At 57.1% G+C, this 27,456-nt stretch overlaps 1 protein-coding gene across 3 annotated transcripts in view; it reads right to left on the bottom strand.

Annotated features, from left to right (window-relative positions):
* Window positions 1-27,456, bottom strand: part of WIZ (WIZ zinc finger) — a 50,659-nt gene that overhangs the window by 17,728 nt on the left and 5,475 nt on the right. For 2 of the 3 annotated variants that reach the window (XM_065655036.1, XM_065655038.1), the window contains 3 exons: window positions 10,707-10,761; window positions 4,530-7,030; window positions 3,984-4,349 (listed from right to left, as the gene is read on the bottom strand). In XM_065655036.1, coding sequence (XP_065511108.1) covers window positions 3,984-4,349; window positions 4,530-7,030; window positions 10,707-10,761 — 2,922 coding nt within the window. The remainder of the gene's footprint in view (window positions 1-3,983; window positions 4,350-4,529; window positions 7,031-10,706; window positions 10,762-27,456) is intronic. The other variant, XM_065655037.1, reaches the window with a different exon arrangement.

Genomic DNA, 27,456 nt, shown 5'->3' with positions numbered 1-27,456 from the left:
TAAGCTGTATAAAAGCGAAGCGGAGTGAATGGCGCAACCCCCCGCCCCCTCCACGTCAGAGCCCGTCCTGGAATGGGCAGGAGCCGGGATCAGCCTCCGGCTCCGCGCGGCCGGGATGTGCCCGACACCGAGTGCGGCGCTTCGGGGAGGGCTCAAACACATCGGGGAGGGAATCGGGGACCATCAAGGGGCTGAAATCGGGACCAAAAAGGAGATGATTGAAAGACTTAGGTCTGCAGAAGAGCCAGATAACTTGTCTCTGCTTATTGCGGGGAAAACAAACAGCGATGGATTTAAATATTAAAAGTTCCAAAGACTTTGGGGGCTGGCGGCGGTGGAGGCTCCGTCAGAGCCCGGAGCAGCCGCAGTCGGGTCGGTTCAGGTGACTCCGAGATCCCCTCGGTACCTCCGAACATCCCGGTTTTGCCACACGCGCCCCCGCCTGAACAACCAGCGCGGCCAAGTTTGAGTTCTGGCCACAGAACTGAACAGCAACTTCCTTCCTTGGACTCGGAGTTTTGCGTCAGGAGGTTTTCAACCCAGCAGCCCAGCGAGTGTGGAACCCACAGCTCGTCGTTTCCGCTCCGTGTCTCGCGAGGATTTGGCTACAAGCCCCAGGACGCGGATGCACCGTCGTGCCCATCGCGTCCACCTCCCCGCGCCTTCGTTTCCTGCGTCGCCTCGACAGGAACCGCTAACGGCTGCGACATCAGCCGGCGTGTGAGCGGCAGCACGAACGGGAACACCGGCACCGCCACACGGAGCTGCTGGCACAGTGACATGGAGCCACCGGCCATGACATGGAGCCACCGGCCAAGACACGGAGCCCCTGGCACCGTGACATGGAGCCACGAGTACCATGACATGGAGCCACCAGCACCACAACATGCAGCCACCAGCCAAGACATGGAGCCACCAGCACCGTGACACGGAGCCACCGACCCAGACATGGAACCACCAACCAAGACATGGAGCCATCGGCCATGACACAGAGCCACTGGCCAAGACATGGAGCCACCGGCCAAGACATGGAGCCACCAGCACCACAACACGGAGCCACCGACCGCAACATGGAGCCACCAACCAAGACACGGAGCCACCAGCACCAAGACACGGAGCCACTAGAAGTGACACGGAGCCACCGACCAAGACACGGAGCCACCAGCACCAACACACGGAGCCATCAGCTGTGACACACCGCTACTGGCCAAGACATGGAGCCACTGACCAAGATATGGAGCCACCGACTACGACACGGAGCCACCGACCATGACATGGAGCCACCAACCAAGATATGGAGTCACCAGCACCATGACACGGAGCCACCGGCCAAGACATGGAGCCACCAACCAAGATATGGAGTCACTAGCACCACAACATGGAGCCAAAAACCAAGACACAGAGCCACCAGCCAAGATATGGAGCCACCGGCCAAGACACGGAGCCACCGACCTGGACATGGAGCCCCCGACCGCGACACGGAGCCACCAACCAAGACATGGAGCCACCGACCAAGACATGGAGCCCTGGCACCATGACATGAAGCCACTGGCTGCGACATGGAGCCACCAACCAAGACATGGAGCCAGCAGCCACGACATGGAGCCACCAGCACCATGACATGAGCCACCAACCATGACACAGAGCCACCGGCCAAGACACGGAGCCACCAGCACCAAGACACAGAGCCACTAGAAGTGACACGGAGCCACCGACCAAGACACGGAGCCACCAGCACCAACACACGGAGCCACCGGCCAAGATATGGAGCCACCAGCTGTGACATGGAGCCTCTGGCACCACGACCCACCTGGTGCGATGCCACTGCTGACTCCTCATAAGCTCCTCCCGCCATTATCGCTCGTTACCAGCCCGCATCTCGTTAATGGTGCTTCCACCCCTCTGTAATTAGCATCAACACAAGCAGAGGCTCCAGCCCCAGCGCCGCGGTCGACGCTTCAGCAGCGACTCAAGCTCTGGCACATCTCATGGGCCATTTGAGGAGCCATGGGGACGGGTGGGCTTCAAAAAAAGGGCTAAAATCCTCCTGGATTTCCCAAATCCCCCGTCTCCGAAGCCGCTTCCCTGTTTGCTCAGCTGCTTCCCCGCAGCCGAACCCCGAGCGAGAGTTCAATAAACGTAGCGACGCAACGGGCGCCACGTCCGTCTCCAATGGGTTGCGACGGAGACTTTGGGGGCGAAACCGGAGCGCCCGAAAGCGCCGTTTGGGGCTGGCAATGAGACCAGGAGGGTTTCGACTCGCGGCGAGTCGTCCCCGCGAGCTTGGGAGGCGTCAGGCTCGGGTTTAAACACCAAAGCCGCTCACGAGCGCGATCTCCACGGGATTTGCTGCGCCCGCTCTGGTTACACAACAGGTTGGTGGGCTGAGGGGTTTTGAAGGTCTCTAAATTTACCCGTTTTCTTAGTATTGTGCCCCAAACACACACTCGTAAGGGAATACTGAGCGAGTTTAAACGCAGGAGCGCAGATTAAGGGGCTGTTTGAGCTCTTGTGTAGGTCATACTCACCCTCCGCTCATCCTGTGTCCGTCCTCAACCTTACTCGGGTTTAAATACTGGAGCAGAGCAGAATTCAGCTCCAATTCAACTATTTTTACCTAGAAGGACAATTCCCGACCCGATTTCACCCACCGGCATTTCAAGGCACCGCAAAGAGCAGGAGACGCTCCCGGCCCCGGAGGCTGAAAACCCGAACCAATAAGCAAGATCCTATTTCAAGATGTGACCCATTTTTTTTCCCTAAAACTTCACACCGGGGACATTTGAGATTAGATCCGCCTCGTTAAGAACCGCGTTAACCTCTTCTCGACGAGCGGTGGCCGCACTTGATCACCAAGATGCTTTCCACCCTTAACTCCAAAATCCCCACGCCCCGGTTTTTACGTGGTTTTTACAACAGCGGCGCGACGTAAAACAGCTCGCGCCGGTGAATTTTGGGCACCGAGAAACCTCAAAATTGCCGCATGACGGTCGCAGCCGGCAGGAACATCCAGCCACTGGCAGCAGGAACGCGGCTGGTGGCTCCAAAACGCCTCTTGTTGGCACCAACCGCCCCCCGGGCCAGTCGCTCTTCACCATCCCGGCTTTGCCGTGCCAAGAAAGAAGACTTTGGGTTTGCTTGCGTTTTAATTTGCGCTCGTTAAACTCAAAGACTCATCCCAAAGAGCAGTCTGGGGAGCCGGGATTACTTGGCTCATTGATATTTCAATTAAAGATAAATAGCTTCTCGCTAAGAGACAATTAGGCTGAGCAGAATGCAAGGAGAAGCTGCTTCGAGCACTTCAAGATGCTGCCAGAAGCACCAACATCAGCAGGTGGTTGGTTTTGCGAACGCACGAGCAGGTTTTTAGTCCTTAGAAGAGCTGACGTTGCCAAGTTTTTGGTGCAAACTCTGGTTTTTTGGAGCCTTACAAGGAAGGGGAACCTGGGAGCTGTTTGGGATGGACTCTGGGCTGGAACAGATGATGCTGTTTGAATCATTTGGAGCTCCGGGGATGGAGCGGGAGCAGCTCGGACCCAAATCCATGCGGCAAGGACCCCTCACGGTAACGTAAGACCAATGGAAAATAAAAAACCGAGGGGTGAACACAGATTCCCAGCGCAGAGGTCACATCTTGTGCCCTGCGCGGCCGAGCACCAGCGACCGCGTTCTCCTCCGGCCGTGATTTGGAAAGCTTTAGGGGTTTCCCCCGTGGAAATCTCTTTCCTAAAACACGATGTTTTGCCAACGACAAAGCCTGAAGGTGCAGAACTCAGCTCCCCGCTGGGACGTGACCCCTCGGGAGACCCGTCTGCCCCCAAAGCACCGTCAGATCTCACAGGACACAGAGACACGACGCAAAGGGATAAATCAACGCCCGGTTACGCCGATTAAACCCTTCCGCGGGAACACCCCCCTCCGGCGACGCTCTGCGCAGCAGGACGTGACGCTTGGGGGTTATTTCTGGTCTCAGTGCCACTCACCGTCTCTGTAGGACTGCAGGGACTCGTCGGGCCAAGCCGGGGGGAACGGGGACAGTGGGGACCGCGGGACGCTGCCCTCGGACATGGGGGTGACGCTCTTGCGAGGGGCGAAGCCGTGAGGGTCCCTGTCGCGGTTGGGGGACGAGGGTTCGGCCGCCATGGCCGCCTGCAGCAGCGGGTGCTCCGAGGAGTTGGCCAACAGCTCCTTGAGGATGTTGATGGGCGAGACGGTGAGTTCCCAGTTGGTGATGCCGAAATCTCGCAGGTGGGCCCTGGCGTGGCTGGAGAGCCCGGCGCGCGTGTCGAAGCCAGCCCCGCAGAACTCGCACCGCATCAGGCTGAACGTGCTCGGGTCGAAGTTGGCGACTGCGGAGAGAAGGGCAGAGAGTCAGCGGCGCCGCCGGCACCCCGGATCCAACCTCCGGGACAACCACGCGCCACCGGCCGCAGCCACCGCGCCACCATACGTACCCAACTCTCGGCGGGAGGAGAAAACCCCACCGATTAAAGCAAGAAAATAGAAAGCACGGTGAATTGAATACATACTACCTTTTTTCTTCTTCTTTTGGAAGGAAAATTTTTGCTCAATAGCTTTCACTTCTTCCGCCGAGATGAAGTGCCGGACGTTGTAGCTCACGCCCACCCTGTTGAGGTGGCCCCGCACGTGGTTCGCCAGCCCGATGCCGTTGTGGAAGCGGTCGGGACAATAGGGACATTTCCTCTCCTCGTTCTTCAGCATGGGCGAGTCGGAGTCCAGCAGGTCGTCGAGCTCCAGAGGACCCTCCAGAGGAGCGTCCAGCAAGAGCACATCCAGGGGCAGCGGCTCTTCCATCACCAATTCCCGGTACGGCAGCGGTGGTTTCCTCTTGGCCGGTTTCCCCCGCGGCCGCTTCGTGGCCCTGGGGTGCGGGTTCACCTTCTCCAGGAGGACGACGGGGACCATCCCGCGCAGCTGCTGCCGCTGCTCCTCCGAAGCCACCGAAGAATCGGTGGCCTTCAAGGTGTCCCTGAACGTCCTCTTGAGCTCCAGGGCGGCTTGAGGGACGGTGACGGGTTTGACGCTCCTGTTGTTGCTCCAATCGATCTCGGCGCTCACCGCGATCTCCTCCTCCGCGCTCCCGGCGTCCGCGGCCAACACCCACTTGTGCTTGAGCTCCTCCAGCCCCGCAGGGTGACTCCTCAGCCCGTCACCTTCTTCCAGCTGCTGAGCTCCTGCTTTTTTTTTCAGCTGCTGCAGAGCAAGCTGCGAATAAGCTTTCGCGGAGGGAAAACCGGACAAGCCCAGGTTTTTATGCGGGGCGGCGTACGGAGCCGCCTTCCTGGCGTGAAACCCCGACGTCGGGTAGTCCTTTTTACCCCCTCCGTTGCTTTTGTCGAGTTTCAGGTGAGCGAGGGTGAAACCGTGGGCCGTTTCGTAATGCGACGCGCTGTCTCGGTGAGGCGGAGGGAAAAGCCGCTCCGCTTTGCCGAAATAATCGGTGTCCGCAAAGCGGGCGGGCCTGGCCAGGCTGTAGGTATCTCTGCTCGTTCCCGGTTGATTGGGATCGTCCTCGTAGCCCTCGGCGTCCCAGGAGAGGTGGGAATGGGCGTATTTCATGTGCTCCTTAAGGATGTTCTCATTGGGGGCCGGGAAGCTGCAGAGGACGCAGGTGCTGAGCCCTTTGCCGCTGCCGGGAGGCGGCGCCGGCACCTGCAGGGCCGCGTGTTCGTTGGGTTTGAAGGGTTTGTAGCCGCCGTGCATGGGGCTGTCCCGTATTTCTCCGCCGGCCGCGCTGCCAAAGACGTTCATGTTCTTTGCCCCTTGGTCCTTCCTCTCCTTGACGTGCATCTTGGCGTGCTGGACGAAGATCTTGGAGGAGTTGGTGCCGAAGACGCACTTGGGGCACTGCAGCCGGGCGTCCCGGCCTTCGTCGGGAAACTCGTTCAGCTTCTGGATCTCTTCGATGATTTTTTCCCTCGACTCCTGGTGGAGCCTCTTGTGCTGCTCCAGAGACGCGGGGTCCCCGAAGGCCCAGCCGCACTCGTTGCAGCAGAACTGGCACTGCCCCCGCAAAGCGTCGCTGTCTTGGTCCCTGCCTGCTCCGCGGTTGTGCTGAAGCATGTGATCCATCAAATGTTCCTTTTTCTTGAAGTAAATGCTGCACTCGATGCAGGTGTACACGGCAGGGTCCTCCTCCGCGCCCAGCTCCTCCTTCCCCTGCTCCTCCAACAACACGCTGCACACGTAGGGCCTCATCTCCACGTCGTAGGAGCTGCAGGGCGCGGGTTCCAGAGCCATCAGCGGCACCCGCTCCACCGAATCTTCAGCGTTGACCGTCCAGGACTGTTTGGCGACGGCAAGGTCGGTGCCGAGCTGGAGACTCGGCTTCTGGATCGTCCACTCGGCCGCGGTGAGCGGGTTGATGTCGCCCGAGTCGACCATCAGCCCCTTCCTGTGGGCCGAGGGGCTCTCCAGGGCTTTGGCTTTGCCCAGGACGGGGTTGAGCGTTTTCCTGAACACCGTCGGCGTCAGCGGAGGAGGCACTTCGCGCACGGCCTGGCCCCGAAAGGCCAAGGCGGTTGCTACATCCGTTGGCTTGTCTTTGTAGTGAGGACTTGGGCTTTTGTTGGGTCTGGAAATCCAGCTGACCCTCTGGATTCCCCTCTTGCTTTTATCTAAGTGCTCTTTGCCGTGGCCTTCGAGTTGCTTTGGTTCGTTCTTCAGATATTTCTCTTCCCCGCCGCCAACCGAGGCCCCGGCGCGAGGACTGGGCGTCTGCGCCGCCGCTTTGTCCGGCTCCTCGGGGTCGCTCTCCAGCTGCTCGGGATCCACCTGCACCGGATTTACCGCCGCGGGCTCCGCGGAGAACACCGACTCCTTCGCGTCCTTCGCGCCGGAGAGTCTCTCTAAAGTGCTTTCTCCTCTGGCGTCACCCGCTCGCGTCTCCATGGCCGAGCTGTCCCAGGACACGCCGCCCGACACCGTCATGTTCCGCAGCTCTAGGGAGCTCCTGCCGTCCGCTCTGTACAAAACCTTCTGGAACTCCAAGTGTTCTTCGTTCGTGGAGCTGGAAACGAGTTTTGAGAGTTAATCACCGGTTAACGGGATACTATGAACGTTTCCATCTATAAAAGGGCTGTCCTAGAACCGGAGTGAGCCTGCGCGGTGTTATGGCATAACAGGCTGGGGATTTCGTGGTTGCTGCCATATTACCCCAAATATTAAAGACAAAAATGAGCCCGTCCCTTCCTGTGTTCCCTTCGGTAAAATCGTTTCTGCCTCTCCCAGGCTGGATCCAAGCGCATTTCAGCGATGGCCGGACCCGCTACCGACAGCGGCTCTTCCATGTTCACGCCAGGCACACCAGGAGTGCTGGCTTCTGTCACCACGTCACCAACTCCTGCCTTCCCCTCGCTCCGCCTCGCTCTGGTGGCACCAGGGGCATCTAAATCACCCCAGGGCTCAAAATGGCGCCGGAATCACCTCAGGGATCAAAATGGCGGCGCCAGAATCACCTCAGGGCTCAAAATGGCGCCAAAATCACCTCGGGGCTCAAAATGGCGCCAAAATCACCTCAGGGCTCAAAATGGCGCCAAAATCACCTCAGAGTCGCCATCCCTGGAGGGGCTGAACAGATGAGGTTCTTTGGGATATTTTAGTACCGGGGTTGGGTTATGGGTGGACTCAATGATCCTGAGGGGTTGTTCTAACCTAAATGGTTCTAAAATCACCTCAGGGCTCAAAATGGCACCAAGATCACCTCAGGGCTCAAAATGGCACCAAGATCACCTCAGGGATCAAAACGGTGGCACCAGGGGCACCAAGATCATCTCAAAACACGAAATGGCACTAAAACCACCTCAAAACACAAAGTGGCGGCCCCAGGGGCACCAGAATCACCTCAGGGCTCAAAATGGCACTAAAACCACCTCAAAACACAAAGTGGCGGCCCCAGGGGCACCAGAATCACCTCAGGGCTCCAAATGGCGCCAGAATCACCTCAGGGCTCCGATGGCGGCCCCAGGGCTGTTGGGATCACCTCACGCCAAGAAAAACCTTGAGGAGCTGCAGCGAGTTCAGAGGAGGGAACGGAGCTGGGGAAGGGGCTGGAGAAGGAGGCTGAGGGTGGAAATTTGGGGTGATTTCTTCCCCAAAGGGCTGTGGGGCGTTGGAACAGGCTGCCCAGGGCAGTGCTGGAGCCGTCATCCCCGGAGGGGTGAACGGATGAGGCTCTTGGGGACATTTTAGTGCCGGGGTTGGGTTATGGGTGGACTTGATGACCTTGAGGGTCTTTTCCACCCAAAACGATTCTCTGATCCTACAAACCGTCCCTCGGGCAGGAACCGCCTGGAGACTCGAGGCCTCGTGCGAGGAGCAGCCCCGGGAGCGGCAGAACCCGATCCGAGGGTCACGCTGCGCTGCCGGCAGAACAAAGCGCCTTTGTGGGCCGCCACTTCCAAACGCTTCTCCCGCTGCCTCTCTCTCTTTCTCCTCCCTTTTCAACCTATTTATTTCCAGCTTATTCCTGGAAAAAGCCAAGTTTAGGGGCAAACTGATGCTCCCACCCCATCGTGGTCCCCTTCCCAGCTCCAAATCTTTCCCTATTTTTACTTGGGATGACCGGGGGATGAGTTTGCCGTTTTCTGCGGCTCCAGGTCAGGGAAATGTGATTCCCAGATGCACCATAAACCCTGTAAATGTTATTAAAAATAACGCCCTAAGGAAACTGCTGGCCCGGGAAGGAGCAGATACTAAAATATACCCATTAAAATGTGCCGGGCATTGCTTGTGCCACTAAATTGGCTGAGACAGGGAGAGATTCTGAGGGAGAAATGGGTCCCGGTGCCACCAGGAGGGACAAGGATGCGTGTCCTGGGCTGACACCCCTAAATCGGCCTTTTCCAGGGTGCTCGGGGCTTTTGGGGACACCCCAGAGCGACTCCGGGACACCCAACAAATCCAGTATCACTGGCCCTGGGAGCGGGGACAGGCCCAGCAGTGCCCAGGGGAACTGGGAGGGGAACTGGGGGAACTGGGATGGGGAATTGGGGGAGCTGGGGGGACTGGGATGGGGAACTGGGATGCTCCAAGGTGAACTGGGATGCTCTGAGAGGAACTGGAATGGGGAACTGGGATGGGGAACTGGGGGAACTGGGATGGGGAACTGGGGGAACTGGGAGGCTCCAATGGGAACTGGGATGCTCCAATGGGAACTGGGATGGCGCTGAGGGGAACTGGGATGCTCTGAGGGAAACTGGGATGGGGAACTGGGATGGGGAACTGGGGGAACTGGGATGCTCTGAGAGGAACTGGGATGGGGAACTGGGGGAACTGGGATGCTCCAATGGGAACTGGGATGGGGAACTGGGGGAACTGGGATGCTCTGAGGGGAACTGGGATGGGGAACTGGGGTAACTGGGAGGCTCCAATGGGAACTGGGATGCTCTGAGGGGAACTGGGATGGGGAACTGGGATGGGGAACTGGGATGGGGAACTGGGGGAACTGGGAGGCTCCAATGGGAACTGGGATGCTCTGAGGGGAACTGGGATGGGGAACGAGGGGAACTGGGATGGCTCTGAGGGGAACTGGGATGGGGAACTGGGATGGGGAACTGGGATGGGGAACTGGGGGAACTGGGATGGCTCTGAGGGGAACTGGGATGGGGAACTGGGATGCTCCGAGGGGAACTGGGATGGGGAACTAGGGGAACTGGGATGCTCTGAGGGGAACTGGGATGGGGAACTGGGATGGGGAACTGGGGGAACTGGGATGCTCCGAGGGGAACTGGGATGGGGAACTGGGGGAACTGGGAGGCTCCAATGGGAACTGGGATGCTCTGAGGGGAACTGGGATGGGGAACAAGGGGAACTGGGATGGTTCTGAGGGGAACTGGGATGGCACTGAGGGGAACTGGGATGCTCTGAGAGGAACTGGGATGGGGAACTGGGGTGGGGAACTGGGGGAACTGGGATGCTCTGAGAGGAACTGGGATGGGGAACTGGGGTGGGGAACTGGGGGAACTGGGATGCTCTGAGGGGAACTGGGATGCTCTGAGAGGAACTGGGATGGGGAACTGGGATGGGGAACTGGGGGAACTGGGATGCTCCGAGGGGAACTGGGATGGGGAACTGGGGGAACTGGGAGGCTCCAATGGGAACTGGGATGCTCTGAGGGGAACTGGGATGGGGAACGAGGGGAACTGGGATGGCGCTGAGGGGAACTGGGATGCTCTGAGGGAAACTGGGATGGGGAACTGGGATGGGGAACTGGGATGGGGAACTGGGATGGGGAACTGGGATGGGGAACTGGGATGCTCTGAGGGGAACTGGGATGGGGAACTGGGAGGCTCCAATGGGAACTGGGATGGCTCTGAGGGGAACTGGGATGGCACTGAGGAGAACTGAGATGCTCCGAGGGGAACTGGGATGGGGAACTGGGGGAGCTGGGATGGGGAACTGGGGGAACTGGGATGCTCCAGTGAGAACTGGGATGGCGCTGGGGGGAACTGGGAGGGCACCATAGGGTGATTTAGGGCAGGCAGAAGTGGGATGGTTTGTTGGGAAGGTGGAAAAATGGGCTGAATTCCCCAGCAAACGCTGCTCCGCAGCGAGCAGCCTGTGCTGGCGGCTCCAGAGGGACCTGTTGCCGTCCCCAGCGGTGGCACAACCACTTTGGGGACACCCAGGGAGACATTTCGGGCCTTCGTGCACCCAGAGTGTCCCCGCTCTGCAACATCACTTACCTGAGCTGGGTCCTGAGCGCCGGGACGGCACCGGCCAGAGCAGGATCCGGCTCATCTGCAACACAGAGCAAAGCTCCAAGGTCAGTGCCCGAGCCAGGCTTTTCCAACGCAGTTTGCAATAAAAAGATTGATTTTCCCTGTTAAAAAAGCTTTCCTGGCAGATAAACCCCCCTCTGCTCCCACTGCCCGTCCATCCCTCCCACAGCCGGGTCCGGATTACGGGCGGATTTCCGAGCTGCACTTAAGAGGGTTTAATCCCACGCCCAACGATTTGATATCTCATCGTTCCTGCGGTTAAGCAGGTTAATGGGAAGACGTGGCCGCCGCTCGAGGGTTGTCATGGTTCACCCTGTGATGGAAATGGGTTCCCGGCTCAGGAGCCGCCGCGGTGCCGGTGGGTGTCCCTGCCCTGGGACCGGCACACGCGGGGTCCCTGCGGCTGCCCAAACACCATTTGGGGCTTGGAGGAGCTTCCATTCACTCCAGTGAATACTCCTGGGTAAAACCTGCTCGCGAGAGGATACACAGTGGGGTTTGGGGAAGGAAAATCCTCCTCAAGATCTGCAGGGTCCGTGAGGTCTATCAGACTCAGGTTCGTCCTTCCTCAGGAGGAGAAAAGCCTCTGGCTGCGTCCAGCAAAGATGGCTGGATGGAACCCGTCTGGGCCCTGGCCCTGTTCCCATCATCATCATCATCATCATCATCTTGGGTCATGGGACACCCAACAGCCCGGCCCTGGGCAAGCAAAGTTGCTGCTGGGACAAGGAACTGTCATCACCATCATCATCAACATCATCATCATCATCATCATCTTGGGGTCATGGGAGGTCCAACAGCCTGGCCTTGGGCAAGTAAACTTGCTGCTGGGACAGGGAATTGTCCCCTGTCCCTGTTCGCATCGTCATCATCTTGGCTCATGGGACACCCAACATCCCAGTTCTGGGCAAACAACCTTGCTGCTGGGACAAGGAATTGTCACCATCATCATCATCAACATCTTCTTGGGCCATGGGATGCCCAGCAGCCCGGCCTTGGGCAAGCAAACTTGTTTCTGGGACGAGGAATTGTCCCCTGTCCCTGTTCCCATCATCGTCATCATCACCTTGGGTCATGGGACACCCAACAGCCCGGCCCTGGGCAAGAAAACTTGCTGCCGGAGCAAAGAATTGTTATCATCATCAACATCATCATCATCATCATCGTCGTCTTGGGTCATGGGCAGCCCGGCTTTGGGCAAACGAGCTTGCTGCTGGGACAAGGAATTGTCTCCTGTCCCTGTTCCCATCATCGTCATCATTATCTTGGGTCATGGGCAGCCTGGCCCTGGGCAAACGAGCTTGCTGCTGGGACAAGGAATTGTCACCATCATCATCATCATCTTGGGTCATGGGACACCCAAAAGCCTGGTCCCAGGCAAGAAAACTTGCTGCTGGGACAAGAATTTGTCCCACATCTCTGCTCCCATCATCATCATCATCTTGGGTCATGGGACGCCCAACAGCCCAAGAGTCGCCTGGATCTCCCTGGCGCGGTGGGGACACCCCGAAGGCCACGGGACGGTGACGTCCCCAGCTCGGTGGAGGGCGCAGCCCCGGCCCAGCCCACGCCTGGGGCTCACGGAGAACAGGGACATCAAGGAGCAGCTCGGCCTCCACCACACACCGACCGACGACCTTGAACGGCGAACGCAAAGAAGAGCGAGAGCGGGATGGAGCCGCGTGTCCCGGGAACGGGGAACGCGTCGGAAACATGCGGCCAAGGCCACGGGGTTTGCTGCCACCGTCTGTGGCCTCCGCAGCCCAAACCAACGCCGTCCCCTCGGGGATGGACGCAGCCGCTCACTGTTTGCATTTATTTGACGGATTATTGGTTATGTGCCGTAAAACCAGGAGGAACGTGGCGTTTGGGTCACCGCGCCGGTTTGGGATCTGCCCCAAAAAGGGACATGAAAAGCCGGGGTTGGCTTCTCATCCACAAGACTTTTGAGGCCGAGCATCTCCAAGGTGTGGGTATCATGTGGAGATGATGGGGCTGGAGCTCCTTCACCTCAAAGCAGAGCTGGGACCGCGCGTCGCCAGGGTCTACCCGGCATCGGCACCTGTCCCGGAGAGACGGCAGCACCCCCGGCTCCCAAATCAGCTCCTTTTGGCATCAAAATCATTTCGGAAAAGGCCGTGGGGATCCAGGGCCAAGCCCCGAGGTCACGGCCGCCCGGCGGCGTTCGCGCAGGAAAGGCTGAGTCACCAACCAGCCCGGGCAAGAACGACGGGGAAACAGATGGGGAAAAAACTCCAACTCTCCCAAATCAGCAGATTTTATTCCATAAATCCCTGGTGTGGGGACAGAGACACTGATCGCAGGCGGCGCAGGAGCCTCCCGGGGACTCTTTTGTTCTCTGGAGCTCCAGCGCGGCTCCTATTTTTAGCAACCGTCTCCTTTAGAGGAAAACACGCGGTGATTTATCTTTCTCCTGATGAGCACGTAACTGCACTCCCTGCGAATCCTGGTTTCTTGGAAACAGCGAGAGACGAGGGAGTTGAACGTCTCGGGCTCCGCAGGCTCCGATTTACCCTCTATGGTCATCAGCCCGAGCTGCTCCTCAGCCCCGGGAGCGGCGGCTTCTCCCGGGAGAACGCGGCGAAGCCGAATTCATTTCTGAGCTCACGGTCTCGGCTCCGAGAGGTCAAACACCCTCGTTTCGGGGCCACGGGTTCTCCTCTCTGTTTTTGCTCTCTCCCACGGGTTAACACAGCCCTGCCAGGACATCAAGACGCGCTGAAAATCGAGCCATCCTGCGAGCTCGTGGCCAAAACACACACAAAAAGCTGGAGATAAGGGAAAAAACACAAGTTTCCCAGTACGGGAGCGGTTACGCGGAGAGCAGGAGCTTTCCCAGACGTGGCGGACCCGGCTCGACACAAATTTGGTGACGGTTAATTAACGAACACAGTTCAAAGGTCAGGGATTGAGAAACACCGACGTCTCCAGAAGAGCCAAAAAAGCCCCAGCTCACCAAGGCCGTCACGCTTGGGGCTGATAAGCTGAGGTTAACGAGACGCTCGAGAGGCTCCGTCACGTACCAGGGGGCAAAACTTCGCCTAAACCTTCACCACCACCCCAAAAACCACTGGGATGCACCTTGAGGTGCTTTTCCACGTCACCGCTCTTGGTGTGGCAGGTGCCTCCTACACAACGGGTCCAGCTCATCGTGTACCGGAGCTACTCAAGGTGCATTTTCAGACCAACGCACCAAACGGTAACGGTGATAATTACAAAGGTCACCCCGCCACGTCAGGAGGTGACGGAGATGTTGGTAGATCCAAGAAGGGTCCAGGATCGTTGTAGGCTGGCTGATGGCAGGCTGGGAAGTTGGGTCATTCTGCCTCAAGATGAGACCGTGAAGCCGCTAATCAGAGGGTGTAGAGAAGATGAAGCCAAATTCCTCCCGGGCATGTACAACGAAAGGCCAAGGAAGTCCCAAGGTAGGAAACTCTTCCTCGTGGGAGGGGGACACACCAGAGATGGGGGATCTCCATCCTTGGAGACGCTCAAAACTCAATGTGATGGGGCTTGAGCAACCGGACTTTGAGGTTGGCCGCGCTTTGAGCACAGGGATGGGATGAAGATCTCCACAGGGTCCTTCCAACCTCGATTATTCTGTGATTTTAGGATTAAAAACCCCCAAAAGCTCAAGAATCTGAAGCCAAGAGGTGTTTTGGATGGTGGTTTCCACCAAGACCACCTCGAAACAGGGACAGGATCTCTCTTCTGAAGAGTTCGGCCAAGAAACTAAATTCTCCTGAAAGTTTTCCACCCAGATCCCAAAAAATGCCTAGTGACAGCCTAAAAGAGCTAAGATTTTAAAAAAACCTCTAAAAATTAAAAAAAATTACAATTATTTCCCAAACTTCAAAAGCTCCTGAAGCAGAAGGACCAAAACTTCCAGAGGATGTCGCTCTGAGGATGGGCTGGACCGGTCTCAATTAAGGAAGGAAAAAAAAAGAAGCTTCTCCAGAAGGTGAAGACTTGGTTTAGACCAGAACTGGACTCATCAGAAATCAAAAATTAAGCTAGTTGGACCGGAATTTGCAATACCAGTTTTTTGAGCGACTTGAGGACTTTGAAACGTCCTCAAAAACGAGCTGATGGCCCCCAAAAAGCTTCCGCTGAGCCTCCGCGTGCTCTGTTTTCTTCCAGCCTATCTAAACAAACTGAAAAAATAGGCAAGAATAAGATATTTTAGCTCCTCTAGGGCCAGGCTGGGGGACTTGGCCGTTTGAGCAACGGGATTAGGCAAAAGGGTGAGTTATTGCATCATCTTCCGAGTGACGCAAGATGTCACCCGACACGATTTAGCTCTGGAATTAAAGACCAGCTCCTACCTAAGGCTCAGGCTTTAGTCTTGGGTGTTTAATTTGAGAGCTAAAGGTGCCGGAAGAATCGCTCGTTGGTGCCAGCAGCTGATAAAGCTTCTGCGTATTGTAAATAATTGAGAAAAAAAACCAAAATTGGTCCAACATGTGGCTTTTTGTGATCCAAACAGTGCCAAAAAAACAGCGGACGGACCCAAATGAGCGGGATTACCGGTCGACAGCGGTGGGGAAACGCCGCGGTGGTGTCGTGTTCACCGCGGTGCCACCACCCAACCCAACCACGGGGATTTCTGCCACGTCGAATGGCGCAAATTCGGGTTTGTTGCTGGTGTAACGACGAATCCCAGACTGGAAACGTTCAATTATATGATGGTCAAGAGATGGGGTTTGTTTTCCAGCCCCCAACACCGTAGACGATATTGAGCTCCCCCAAAGCTCGCTGGAAACGCAGAGAAGTAGGAGTTTCCCACAACCCGGCCATCTCCAAATCCATCCCATGACCCCAAACTTGGCTTTTCCAGCCCAAAACAGCCATGCAAGAATCATAGAATCATAGAAGAGGTTGGAAGAGACCCACAAGGTCATTGAGTCCAACCATAACCCAACCCTGGCACTAAAATGTCCCCAAGAACCTCCTCTGTTCACCCCTCCAGAGACGGCGACTCCAGCACTGCCCTGGGCAGCCTGTTCCAACGCCCCACAGCCCTTTGGGGAAGAAAATACTCCAAAATTCCAATCTAAAGATCTCTCCAAGGCCACGTCCATGCTGGCCAACCCACAGCAGGTCCAGTCCAAGCTGGGCTGGTGTTTGCCGTGCAAATATCGGTGCTCGGTGGGCAAAGCTGCTGTTGGCGCTTTGGTTCGTCAATCCCGGCGTCCCCGCACGTGGCTCCGAGCTGAGAGCGGGCGAGAGGAGAAGCAGAACACAGAGATCCTACAAAAGAGGCTGCAACGAGTAGAGGTTCAAGCTCTTCGAGGGTATTCCCGCCCCAAAAAAGCTGGAGATTGGGCACCTGCTATGGGGAGACACCAGGACAACCGAGGACAGGTACAACGTCCTGGTCCCACCAAGTCGAGAAAGCTCTTGGCAAGAGAAATCAAACCACCGGGAACTCCAGAGCAGGAGACAAGGACCTCCGGGCACCACCAAAACCAGCAACACCCCAATGTCAGCATTACTAGAAAATTTTAGGAGAGCCATGGACCAAAAATGAACACGTAGATGTTTCCCACAGGAGAAGACGACGGAGGCCACGTTGCCTCTGGGCCAAAGCTGCCCTACATTCCTCATCCACCAGCAACACGTGGTGGTGGTCGCGGGTCAAAACGGGCACAAAGAAACCTCAGAGCGACCTGTGAACACCCGTCCTTCCCGCTGGGTGGGCTTTGGGACCAGCACCCGCACTTCCCGCTGGGTGGGCTTTGGGACCAGCACCCGCACTTCCCGCTGGGTGGGCTTTGGGACCAGCACCCGCACTTCCCGCTGGGTGGGCTTTGGGACCAGCACCCGCACTTCCCGCTGGGTGGGCTTTGGGACCAGCACCCGTCCCTCCTTCTGGATGGGCTTTGGGACCAGCACCTCCCACCTCCCCTAAAACCAAGCCCGGGGATTCCCACCCTCTTTCCACACATCCCATCTATCGCGTCCCCCTTTTTGGGGATGAAAACCAGGATTTCCCGCACGCCGCAGCCCCCAAAACCCCCTGCCAGACTGTAGGCGAGCGGCCCCGCGTCCTACCCCTATAGGGGATGTCCTGTCCCCGCTATCGTGACGGGTCGTCCCTCCAGCAGTTACAACGGCAACGGCCGCTCAGGAAGTGGCGGAGGAGCAGATGGAGTCGGGGAAGGCGCTGAAGGTGCTGACTCAGCATCCCAGTGAGCTCCAGTTCAGCCCAGCTGCTCAGAGCAAGGCAGGCACGGCCACCCCCCCCGGCCCCTTCCAGCATCACACGGCGGCGGCGACGCCAAAATGATGAACCACGGACTCGAGAAAACACCGAACGGCGCCGACCCCATCAGCACCCGTTTTCCACAGGGGATTTTCTGATGCCAGCAGTCCTGGTTGTCCCTCACTCGCTCTTCACCATGCAAGATTTCAGAGAATACAGAATTGTTTTGGTTGGAAAAGACCCTCAAGGTCATCAAGTCCAACCATAACCCAACCCCAGCACTAAAATGTCCCCAAGAGCCTCATCCGTTCACCCCTCCGGGGATGGCGGCTCCAGCACTGCCCTGGGCAGCCTGTTCCAACGCCCCACAGCCCTTTGGGGAAGAAATCACCCCAAATTTCCACCCTCAGCCTCCTTCTCCAGCCCCTTCCCCAGCTCCGTTCCCTCCTCTGAACTCGCTGCAGCTCCTCAAGGTTTTTCTTGGCGTGAGGTGATCCCAACAGCCCTGGGGCCGCCATCGGAGCCCTGAGGTGATTCTGGCGCCATTTGGAGCCCTGAGGTGATTCTGGGGCCCCTGGGGCCGCCACTTTGTGTTTTGAGGTGGTTTTAGTGCCATTTCGTGTTTTGAGATGATCTTGGTGCCCCTGGTGCCGCCGTTTTGAGCCCTGAGGTGATTTTGGTGCCATTTTGATCCCTGAGGTGATTCTGGTGCCATTTTGAGCCCTGAGGTGATTCTGGTGCCCCTGGGGCCGCCACTTTGTGTTTTGAGGTGGTTTTAGTGCCATTTCGTGTTTTGAGGTGATCTTGGTGCCCCTGGTGCTGCCATGTTGAGCCCTGAGGTGATTCTGGTGCCCCTTGGACCAACATTTTGTGTATTTAGGTGATCTTGGTGCCTCTGGTGCTGCCATTTTGATCCCTGAGGTGATTCTGGCGCCATTTTGAGCCCTGAGGTGATTCTGGCGCCATTTTGAGCCCTGAGGTGATTCTGGTGCCGCCATTTTGATCCCTGAGGTGATTCTGGTGCCCCTTGGACCAACATTTTGTGTATTTAGGTGATCTTGGTGCCTCTGGTGCCGCCATTTTGAGCCCTGAGGTGATTCTGGCGCCATTTTGAGCCCTGAGGTGATTCTGGCGCCATTTTGAACCCTGAAGTGATTCTGGTGCCGCCATTTTAAGCCCTGAGCTGAGGGGCCCAAAACCGCCCCCAGGATTCGCGGTTTTTCCTCCTCAGTGCCCGGCGCAGGGACGGTCACTTCCCTGGTCCCGCTGGGCACACCGGTGCTGGTACCAGCCAGGATACTGGTGGCCACTTTGGCCAACTTGGCACACGCCGGCTCCTGTTCAACACCCCCAGGTCCTTTTCCAGCCGCTCTTCCCCAGCCTGGAGCGTTCATGGGGTTGTCGTGACCCAAGCACAGGATTTTCCACCAAATACAGAATCACCCAAGAGATCCTCGTGTCTGGCTCAGAAATAAAAAAAATCACCCAAGAGATCCTCGTGTCTGGCTCAGAAATAAAAAAATCACCCAAGAGATCCTCGTGTCTGGCTCAGAAATAAAAAAAATCACCCAAGAGATCCTCGTGTCTGGCTCAGAAATAAAGAAACACCCAAGAGATCCTCATTTCTGCCTCAGGGGAAATAAAGAATCACCCAAAAGATTCTCATGCGTGGCTCAGAAATAAAAAAATCACCCAAGATATTGTTGTGTCTGGCTCAGAAATAAACACCCAAGACACCATCGTGTCTGAACACCCAAGACACCATCGTGTCTGGCTCAGGGGAAATAAAGAGTCACCCAAGAAATCCTCGTATTTGGCACAGATATAAGGAATGACCCAAAAGATCCTCGTGTTTGGCTCAGAAATCATCACCCATCTGTTGCTGATTCTCAAGAGGGCACCAAGTTTTCATGCCGAGAGGCGCGGGAGTCCCGCGGGGACAGCCGGGTCTCAGCAAACTGCTGAAAAACAAGAAAAATAAAAAGCTAAACTCAAGCGTTGGCCGGTGCGCACGGGCTGGCACTCGAGCTCCCGAGTCAGCAAAGCTCAGGAAACCTCGAGCGCTCCTGGAAACTGGAGCCGTAGGAAACGTGACACGTCCCGAGACGTTGGCTGCGCTCCCCGGGATGTTTATTGCCGCGGTTCCACCGACCGTGCACAAACATCTGGGGGAAGGACCCGAGCGAGGCTTCACCGGGGACGCTGGCGAGCGCCACGTTGCGCGGTGGGACCTTGACGTGGGCGTAGGGGAGAACCGGCGGCTCCTGGCGCCCGTCCCGCCGCCAGGACGCCAACGCCAGAGAGAGGAGCGACTCGGGGCGACTCACCGACCCACCAAAGCGGCTCCGCCGGGGACCCCGTCCTGCTGCTGAGCTGCGATTGGGGAGGAAAACGGTAAAACGGGGGATGAGGAGCCTCATCTCGCCCGTCACCAGGGGCTGGTGAAACCCTCCCCGGGGCGGCAAGGAGATGCGAAGTGTGCGGCCGGGAGCCCCGCCGCGGCTCTCCAGGGACACCGCGGTCCCTCGTGGGACCTGCCAGGGCCAGCCAGAAGAAGCCGTTCGCGTTTTGTCTCCCCAACCTCGAGCGTTTGGGCGCCGTCGTCTTCTGAGAAGCAGCTGCGCGGCCGCGCGCCGTTTCTTTTCCAAGAAAGGGGCCAACCTGCGGGTCCGCGAGCCGACGAGCGCAGCCAAGAGAGGACGAGCCGCCTGCCCGGAGGAAGAGCCGCACCCTTCCGTGACCGATGAGCGGGGACACGGCCCCACGGGGGCCCCGGGGGGGTCCCCACTGTGGCTTTGGCTGCCACAACCCAACGGTGAGGGCTTTGGAGACCCAACGGGACCAACCTCAAGGTAGAGAAGACGCGTCGCAGCGGCGTAAAAGCCAGAAGGACCCGTGGAGGCTGAGGAAGATCTAGAGAAGGTCGTGAAGGCCGCTGGAAAAAATATTTGCGGGGGCAAAGACGCAACCGAGGAGGAAACATTGAGGGGTCGCAGTAAAGAGGCGCCTGGAGAGCCCGAGCGGCTGCCGGTGACGTCCCCTACCTGCTCCTGACCCAACCGGGGGGTCCCCGATGAGCCGGGGAGCAGCACCCCGAGGGGAAACGATGGGGACGTTGTGCCAAAAACGCCGGGGTGACGCCGGGAAGGGGAAGGGAGACGGGGCCGGTCGGGCGGGACGCGATGGGAAGCTCGTTCGCTGGATGACGGACGACCTGCCGCGCTCGGCGATCACATGGGAGCTCTGAGTCACCGACGGTGTGGTTGTGGGGGGGGGAAAAAAGCCGGAAAACCCGCAAAAAATATACATAAAAAAAATATATCCAGCTGTGGTTCGCAACCTGCAGCTCACGGACGACTTGGGAGAAAATCCAGCTCGACGTCAGCGGCTCGAACTCACTCCACGCTGGAAAACCGCCAGCAGATCTAACGAGGCGGAAAAACCCCTCGTTTTGTCCCCAAAACGCTGCGCGAGATGGGTCGAGGAGTCGGTGCCCAGACCCCGCGCTGGGGAGAGGTGAACCGCGACCCAAACAGGTGCGAGCAGCAGGAAAAGCGGCCCCTCCGCCGCGAGCGGCGTGGCGTGTTTGGCTTGGCACGGCCCGGGGGAACCCGACACTGCTCCGCTCTGGTTTCCAGCCTCCCCGCACTCCTCGGCCAGGGGACACGGGTTAAACTCGGGTTAAATTCGGGTTATCTGGGCTCTCGGGGTGTTTGCAGAGCCCCGGGGGATGAGTTGGAGCCGTGTGCCGGCACGGGGGGGATGGAGAGACCTGGAGAGACCGGACTCATCCCAAAAGCTCCAGGAGCTGCGAGGCGAAACTTTGGGTTGTGTTTCCTCCGAGAAAAAGGCAAAAGCTGGGGGTACGAGCTAAATAACTGGGGTTAAGGGCTTGTTCCCAGCCTTGGGGGCTCGCTTGCAGCCTCCGGAGAGACGCAGACTCCCTAAAATACCCCAAATATTGGAGGTTTCCACGATTTCAGGCTCACGTGGTATTTCCGAGGCTCCAGCAGAAGCAGGATGAGACCGCGGGGCGAAGATGAACGCTCGGCACCCCAAACCCTGCGACCTTCTTGGGGTGGGGAGGACGACGCTGCTCAGCCCGCGGCACCATCAGGGACACCCCCAAACCCCGAAACCTCCCGATTTCAGCCCGGAAAAAACCTCCGGCAAAACCTTCACGCGCTTTGGGAAACCGAGCTGAGGTCTGGACGGGTTCAGGATGCCCTCCTGGGCCTGCGTTGGGCAAGGCGGGGGGGCATCTGATCTGGGTCCATCCTCTAAAATGAGGTTTCAAAACCCCCTGCGAGGTTTCTAACCCCCCCACGATGCTCCTAAACCCCCACAAGGCTTCTAAACCCTCCCAAAAGACTTTTAAACCCCCATGAAGCTTCTAACCCCACCACAAGGCTTCTAAACCCCCCCAAAGACTTTTAAACTCCCCCCATGAGGCTTTTAAACCCCAACAACAAGCTCCTAACCCCCCCAATACTTCTAAACCCCCCTAAAAGACTTTTAACCCCCCCATGAGTCTTTCAAACCCTCCCACAAGGCTTCTAACCCCCCTAAAAAACTTCTAACCCCCCCCCAGACTTCTAAACCCCCAAAAGAAGCTTCTAAACCCCCTATGAGGCTTCACCCCTGCAACGAGATTTCTAAACTCCCCTAAAATACCTCTAACGCCCCAAAAAGGCTTCAAATCCCCCCCAAAAGACACGTTTTTCACGAGCTCTCTTTAACCACCCCTGTCTTACACAGCCCAAATCCAGGCGCAAATACCCATTGAACGGGGTATTTTCTACCCCAAATTTGGGCACAAACACCCATTGAACGGGGTATTTTCTACCCCAAATTTGGGCACAAACACCCATTGAACGGGGTATTTTCTACCCCAAATCCGGGCACAAACACCCATTGAACGGGGTATTTTCTACCCCAAATCCGGGCACAAATACCTGTTGAATGGGGTATTTTCTCCCCAAATCTGGGCAGGAAGACCCATTGAATGGTGTATTTTCTCCGCAAATCTGACCACAAATACCTGTGGAACGGGGTATTTTCTGAGGTGTCTCCAACCCTGCATTTCCCCCATTCCCGAGGTTTTTAAACACAAAAGGCGAGCGGCCCGAGGGTGCCGGCCCTCCATTCAACTCTTTCACCGCCCAAATTGCGCCTTTTCAGAGGCCATTCCAAGCCCATCGTTGAAAACCTTTCCTTTTTCTTATCCCCCTTCAAGAGTTATCAGGCCCGGGAGCAAATCTGGACCCCGCTCTGCTCCATCCAGCCTTCAGATTTACGTGACGGGTGGCAGAAAACTTTCCTCGTCAGCAGCGCCCGCGTCCAGCAGTTGACGAAAGGCGAATTTCTCTCCAAGCGCCTTGAAAGGCGTCCAGGCTCTGTCGTAACCTCGTCTTGTTTGGATCCATCTCGGTTCCACTTCCAGCACATCTCCGTTGCTCCCAGAAAAGCGGGGCCGTTTTGACCGGCGATTCACGTCCATGTCCCCCCCCCTTTTTTCTTTTTTTTTTTTTTTCGCTCCGGGTGCCTCCAACTCCCCCATCAAATTTTTCCTCCATCTGCCGGTGGGTTTTGGCTTCGCTGTCGTTCAAATGAGGATTTTAATCACCTAAAAAAGCAACGACGGGGGAGCCAAGGGAAGCCACAAGCTCAGCTCTTCTGTATCTGTAATATTAACCGGCGAGAAGGTCTCCAAAGGCCGTTTTAGATGCCGTAAGACCACGGAGAAGATTCCTGAGGGCCTTGGGGACACCTCAGCATGAACATGGGCCCTTGGGGACACTTTGGCATGAGCAGGGGCCTTGGGGACACCTCAGCATGACCGTGGGCTCCTGGGGACACTTCGACATGAACATGGGCCCTTGGGGACACTTCGGCATGAACATGGGCCCTTGGGGACACTTCGGCATGACCGTGGGCCCTTGGGGACACTTCGGCATGACCGTGGGCTCCTGGGGACACCTCAGCATGACCGTGGGCCCTTGAGGACACCTCAGCAAGAATGTGGGCCCTTGGGGACACCTCGGTGTGAGCGTGGACCCTTGGGGACGTCTTGGCATGAGTGTGGGCTCCTGGGGACACCTCAGCACGTGTGGGCCCTTGGGGACACCTCGGCATACAAGTGGGCTCCTGGGGACACCTCGGCACACACGTGGGTCCTCGGGGACACCTCGGCACGAGAGTGGGCTCCTGGGGACACCTTAGCATGAGCGTGGCCCCTTGGGGACAACTCAGCACAAGCGTGAGCCCTTGGGGACACCTTGGCAAGAGCATGGGCCCTTGGGGACACCTTGGCATGACCGTGGGCTCCTGGGGACACCTCAGCACATACGTGGGCTCTTGGGAACACCTCGACACACACGTGGGCTCCTGGGGACACCTCAACACATGCATGGGCTCCTGGGGCTCTTGTCCCCAAATCTGCCCGTACATTCCGGACGACACCATCCCAGCTGCAGAATCTGGCGTTTGTCCCCGTTCAACGTCACGCGGTTGGTGATCGCCCAACGCTCTGATCTATCAAGATCTCTCCGTTGGGCCTCTCTCTACCCTCGAGGGAACCAACAGCTTCTCCTAATTTAGCACGATCGTTACCGAGCGTGCGCTCAACGCGTGCGTCGGGTCATCCATAGAAACACCGAAGAGAGAAAAACCCCAGAGGACTCCACTAGAAAGTGGCCACCGGCCAGATGTTGCTCCATTGGCTTCAATTCTTGAGCCTCACCCTTGGGCCAGCTCTTCACCCAACATGTTGTGCCCATATCTGGAAGGAGACTGCAAGAGATGCTATCAAAAATGGGCTAAAATACCCCCAAAACATATCCACTGCCTCCCCTTCACCCACAAGGGCAAATAATCTTTGGTTGGGTCAAACCAACGACGTTTGGTTGGGACAACTTGACTGTCCCTTCATCAACCGAACGTTGGCTTTGACCAACGACTGCGTCGTCTTCCACGTGTTTTTCAATAACTCCCAGAATAACCTTCTCCATCATTTTACTGGGCACCAAAGCGAGACCAACAGCCCTATAATTACCAGGGTTGTTTTTCTTGGAAATTGGAAATAGCATTTTCCAGCTTCCAGTTGACCGGGATTCTTCAGAATCGCAAGACGCTCCATAAATTCTCCAACTCCCCCAGTACCGTGGGACAAATCCCATCCGACCAACGTTCCTGCAGCAAATCCCGCACAAGTTCAAAGTCAACTGGGAGACGATCACTCTCCAAGTCGTGATCTTCCAACCCAACGGGGACCCGTGGCCGATCGCCAGTGTTAAAGACACAGGTGAAGACGCCACAAAACGTCTCTCCTTTATTTTCCTCCCTATTTCTGACGTGACTGACCTCCTCAACCACCAGACTGATGTTTTCTTTAGTCCTTTTTGCCATTAACTCACTTAAAAACTTCGGTTTTTTGTTGTCCCCTCAACAAACGAGTCGCGTTTTCTCATCGGCAACAAACTCTGGATCAACGCGGCCTCGCGCCGAAGCACAAACTCGTTTCTGTCGGGCTTGGGAGATGGTTACGGCGTCTCCATCCCCAGCCTGACCCAGCAGCCGTTTCCTCTCGCAAAAAAAGAAAGAGTTGTTGCCGTAGCCGCTTATCCCGTACACGCTCCTGAAGAGCTTTTATCCCCCTGATATTGAGAAAAAATAGATTTAGGCCACGCGTGGAGGTTTTCCAGCAGCCTGGAGGGAACGGGAGGGCTGTGGGACAGAAGCAAAACGTCCCCAAAAACCCAACCCCGCAGCCACGGCACGTTTACGCCGCTCTCACCCCGACTGAGATCTTGCCTTTGCACGGCCAAAAAAACCTCAATTTGCCCCAGTATGGAACCTTTCCTCCCCAGCGGAGGAGGAGGACGGGGCCACGTCCTACTTTGCGAGGCGGCAGGAGAACCTGCGGCCGTGCCTCCCGGCGTTGAGCCCGGCTTATTTTTAACCCGCGTCCCGGTTAGCGGGAGCGGGGCTGGATTTGGAGGGTTATTTATAGACGCCGACAGACGGGCACGGCAGGTGCTCCACGGCTTGGCCAATGCGGTGGGAACCGCGTCCCCGCATGGCAGGGGGGACACCGGGCAGGACCCCTCCTCACCGCACCCCCGGCCGGCTCAACGCCATCGTTTGGGGCTGCAAAAGACCGGTTTTGGCAAGAAAACGCCTCCGACAACACTCACCCCGTTGTCTCGGTGGCACCATTGACCACGTCGTGACACCACCGGGCTCACAACCACCCAACCCAACCCTCGTGCGGCCATTAAATCCCAATTTTGGACGCGGGTGGGGAGTCGCCAACCCCAAAAGTCTTTGGGAAGAGGTTGATGGGTGAGAGTGTCGTCCCTCCCGCGTCGGGGGAGACGCTTCATGGAAAAAAACCTCCCGCTACTTGAGGTTTCCAACTCTCCTCCGGCCCTGCCTGTTGTCTCAGACTCAAGTATTCAATTATTTATTTGCTAGGCAACAACATGACATCTTTCCTGGCGCCGTTTGCGAGCCGAGAGGCTGACGAAGCGGTAATTAGTAAGGAAGGTTCCCAGGACTGGGAGCGAAACCTCCTGGTTGAGAGAGGTTGAAATCCAAGAGCTTAAACTCAGCCCAAGCGCGGCCAGGAAGGAGACGACGCTGGGAAACGGCCACGATTTCAGGGGCAGCCCTTTTTCTGTGCAAAATAACCCAGAAAAGGTCACCGGGTGCAGGTGCCGGGGACTGTTCCGAGGAGTTAAGACGAGATTAGCGGGAGCGGCACCTCCTCCGGGTCTCTGCTCCTGTGACTCGCGTATCTTTTCTGGACGAGGTTCAAAAACGGGCCATAAAAAAGAAAGAAAAGCAGCCGAGCGGTTGATACGGGCCACACGGGAGCTGCTCCGCTCCAGACCAGGGTTTAGAGAGACCTGGAGCTCACCGCTCAACCCAAAACCAAACCAAAGCACCATTCCCTACACCGGAGAACTTCACCTGGGGACCCACTTCGCGAGAACAACACGTTTTCCCCAAAAAACAACCCTAAGATTCATCCTGATGCGTCACAATTAAAACCAGGACAGTGCCAGAGGTCTCGTCACCCCAGCAAAGCCCAGATCCAGGACTAACCTTGACATTGCAAGGCCTGGGGATACTTTGACCTCCTCAACCTCTTAATTTTCTTGCCCAGTAGACCAACCGCTCCGGCGCTTTGCTCTGTCCTGATCCCCAAGGAAGGGTCGTTGGAGCGACAGCACTTGGGAAGATGTGGGACGGGAGCAGCATCTCAACAACTTCACACACATCGTCCTCAACCAAGAATTTGAGACTTGGTTGAGAGAGAGTTTAAGGGTTGGGCTCGTTGATCACGTAAACATCTACCACAAGGGTTTAAGAACCAACTCCGGACCAGATTTAGGACTAAGCTTGACATTGCTGGGCCTGGGGATACTCTGACCTTCTCGACCTCTTAATTTGGGGTTGTGCACCTGATCTGTCCAAAACCCGACATCCAAATTTGGGGCCGTGAACGGCTCCATCCAAAACCCGACACCCAAATTCGGGGCCATGAATCGCTCCATCCAAAACTCGACACCCAAATTTGGGGCTGTGAACGGATCCATCCAAAGCCCGACACCCAGATTTGGGGCCGTGAACGGATCCGTCCAAAACCCGACACCCAACTTTGGGACTATACAAAGCGAACAATAAACATTCGTTATTTGCACCAATATTTCATGTTTCCCACCCAATTTTAGCAGCACACGTGGTCCTTTCTGACACCGGCATCCATGGGTGACCCGGCACATCTCCGTCTCCAAATCCTCACCGTGCAAACCAAGAAAAAACCCACATTTTACAGCCTAAATCCAATGAGGACACACGAGCAAGAAGAACAGGCGCCACGAGCTCCTGCCGGCCCAAATCCCATGGGATTTCTCCCCATTTTGCGGGGGGGAAACTGAGGCACAGAGGTCCCGTATTGGTGACACCCTACACTGTCACAGCGTCCCCAGAGCAGGATGTGGCACCAGGTTTTGGGACAGGTAAAATGTCCCCAAATGAGGACAACACTCGGATTGGGGTCCTGACACCACAGCGGGGGGGACGAGGGGTCTCCAAAATGCCACCAACTGGAGCCACCGCCGGGTTTTGGGCCCATCTGGTGGCACGACGGCACAGGGACGATGGCACAGGGACGATGGCACAGGGACGATGGCCCAGCAGTTGTCCCCTCGCTTCTCCTTCCACCCCACGTTTCTCACTGCGAGACGTCACCATTTGGGGAACATCAACACTCCGAGAGCGACATCAACCACCAACCGCGCCGGCACAACCATCAGCTGAACCACCTCAACCCATCGAACCAGCGAACCAGACCAACCAACCCAACTGAACCACCCAACAAACCGAACCAACCCAACGAACCGAACCAACCCAACGAACCGAACCAACCCAACGAACCGAACCAACCCAACGAACCGAACCAACCCAACGAACCGAACCAAC

This window comes from Caloenas nicobarica, chromosome 36 (assembly GCF_036013445.1).
Source record: "Caloenas nicobarica isolate bCalNic1 chromosome 36, bCalNic1.hap1, whole genome shotgun sequence".
In the NCBI taxonomy this organism is placed as follows: domain Eukaryota; kingdom Metazoa; phylum Chordata; class Aves; order Columbiformes; family Columbidae; genus Caloenas; species Caloenas nicobarica.
Note: the sequence above shows the minus strand (reverse complement) of the source record. Positions and strands in the feature narration are given on the sequence as shown.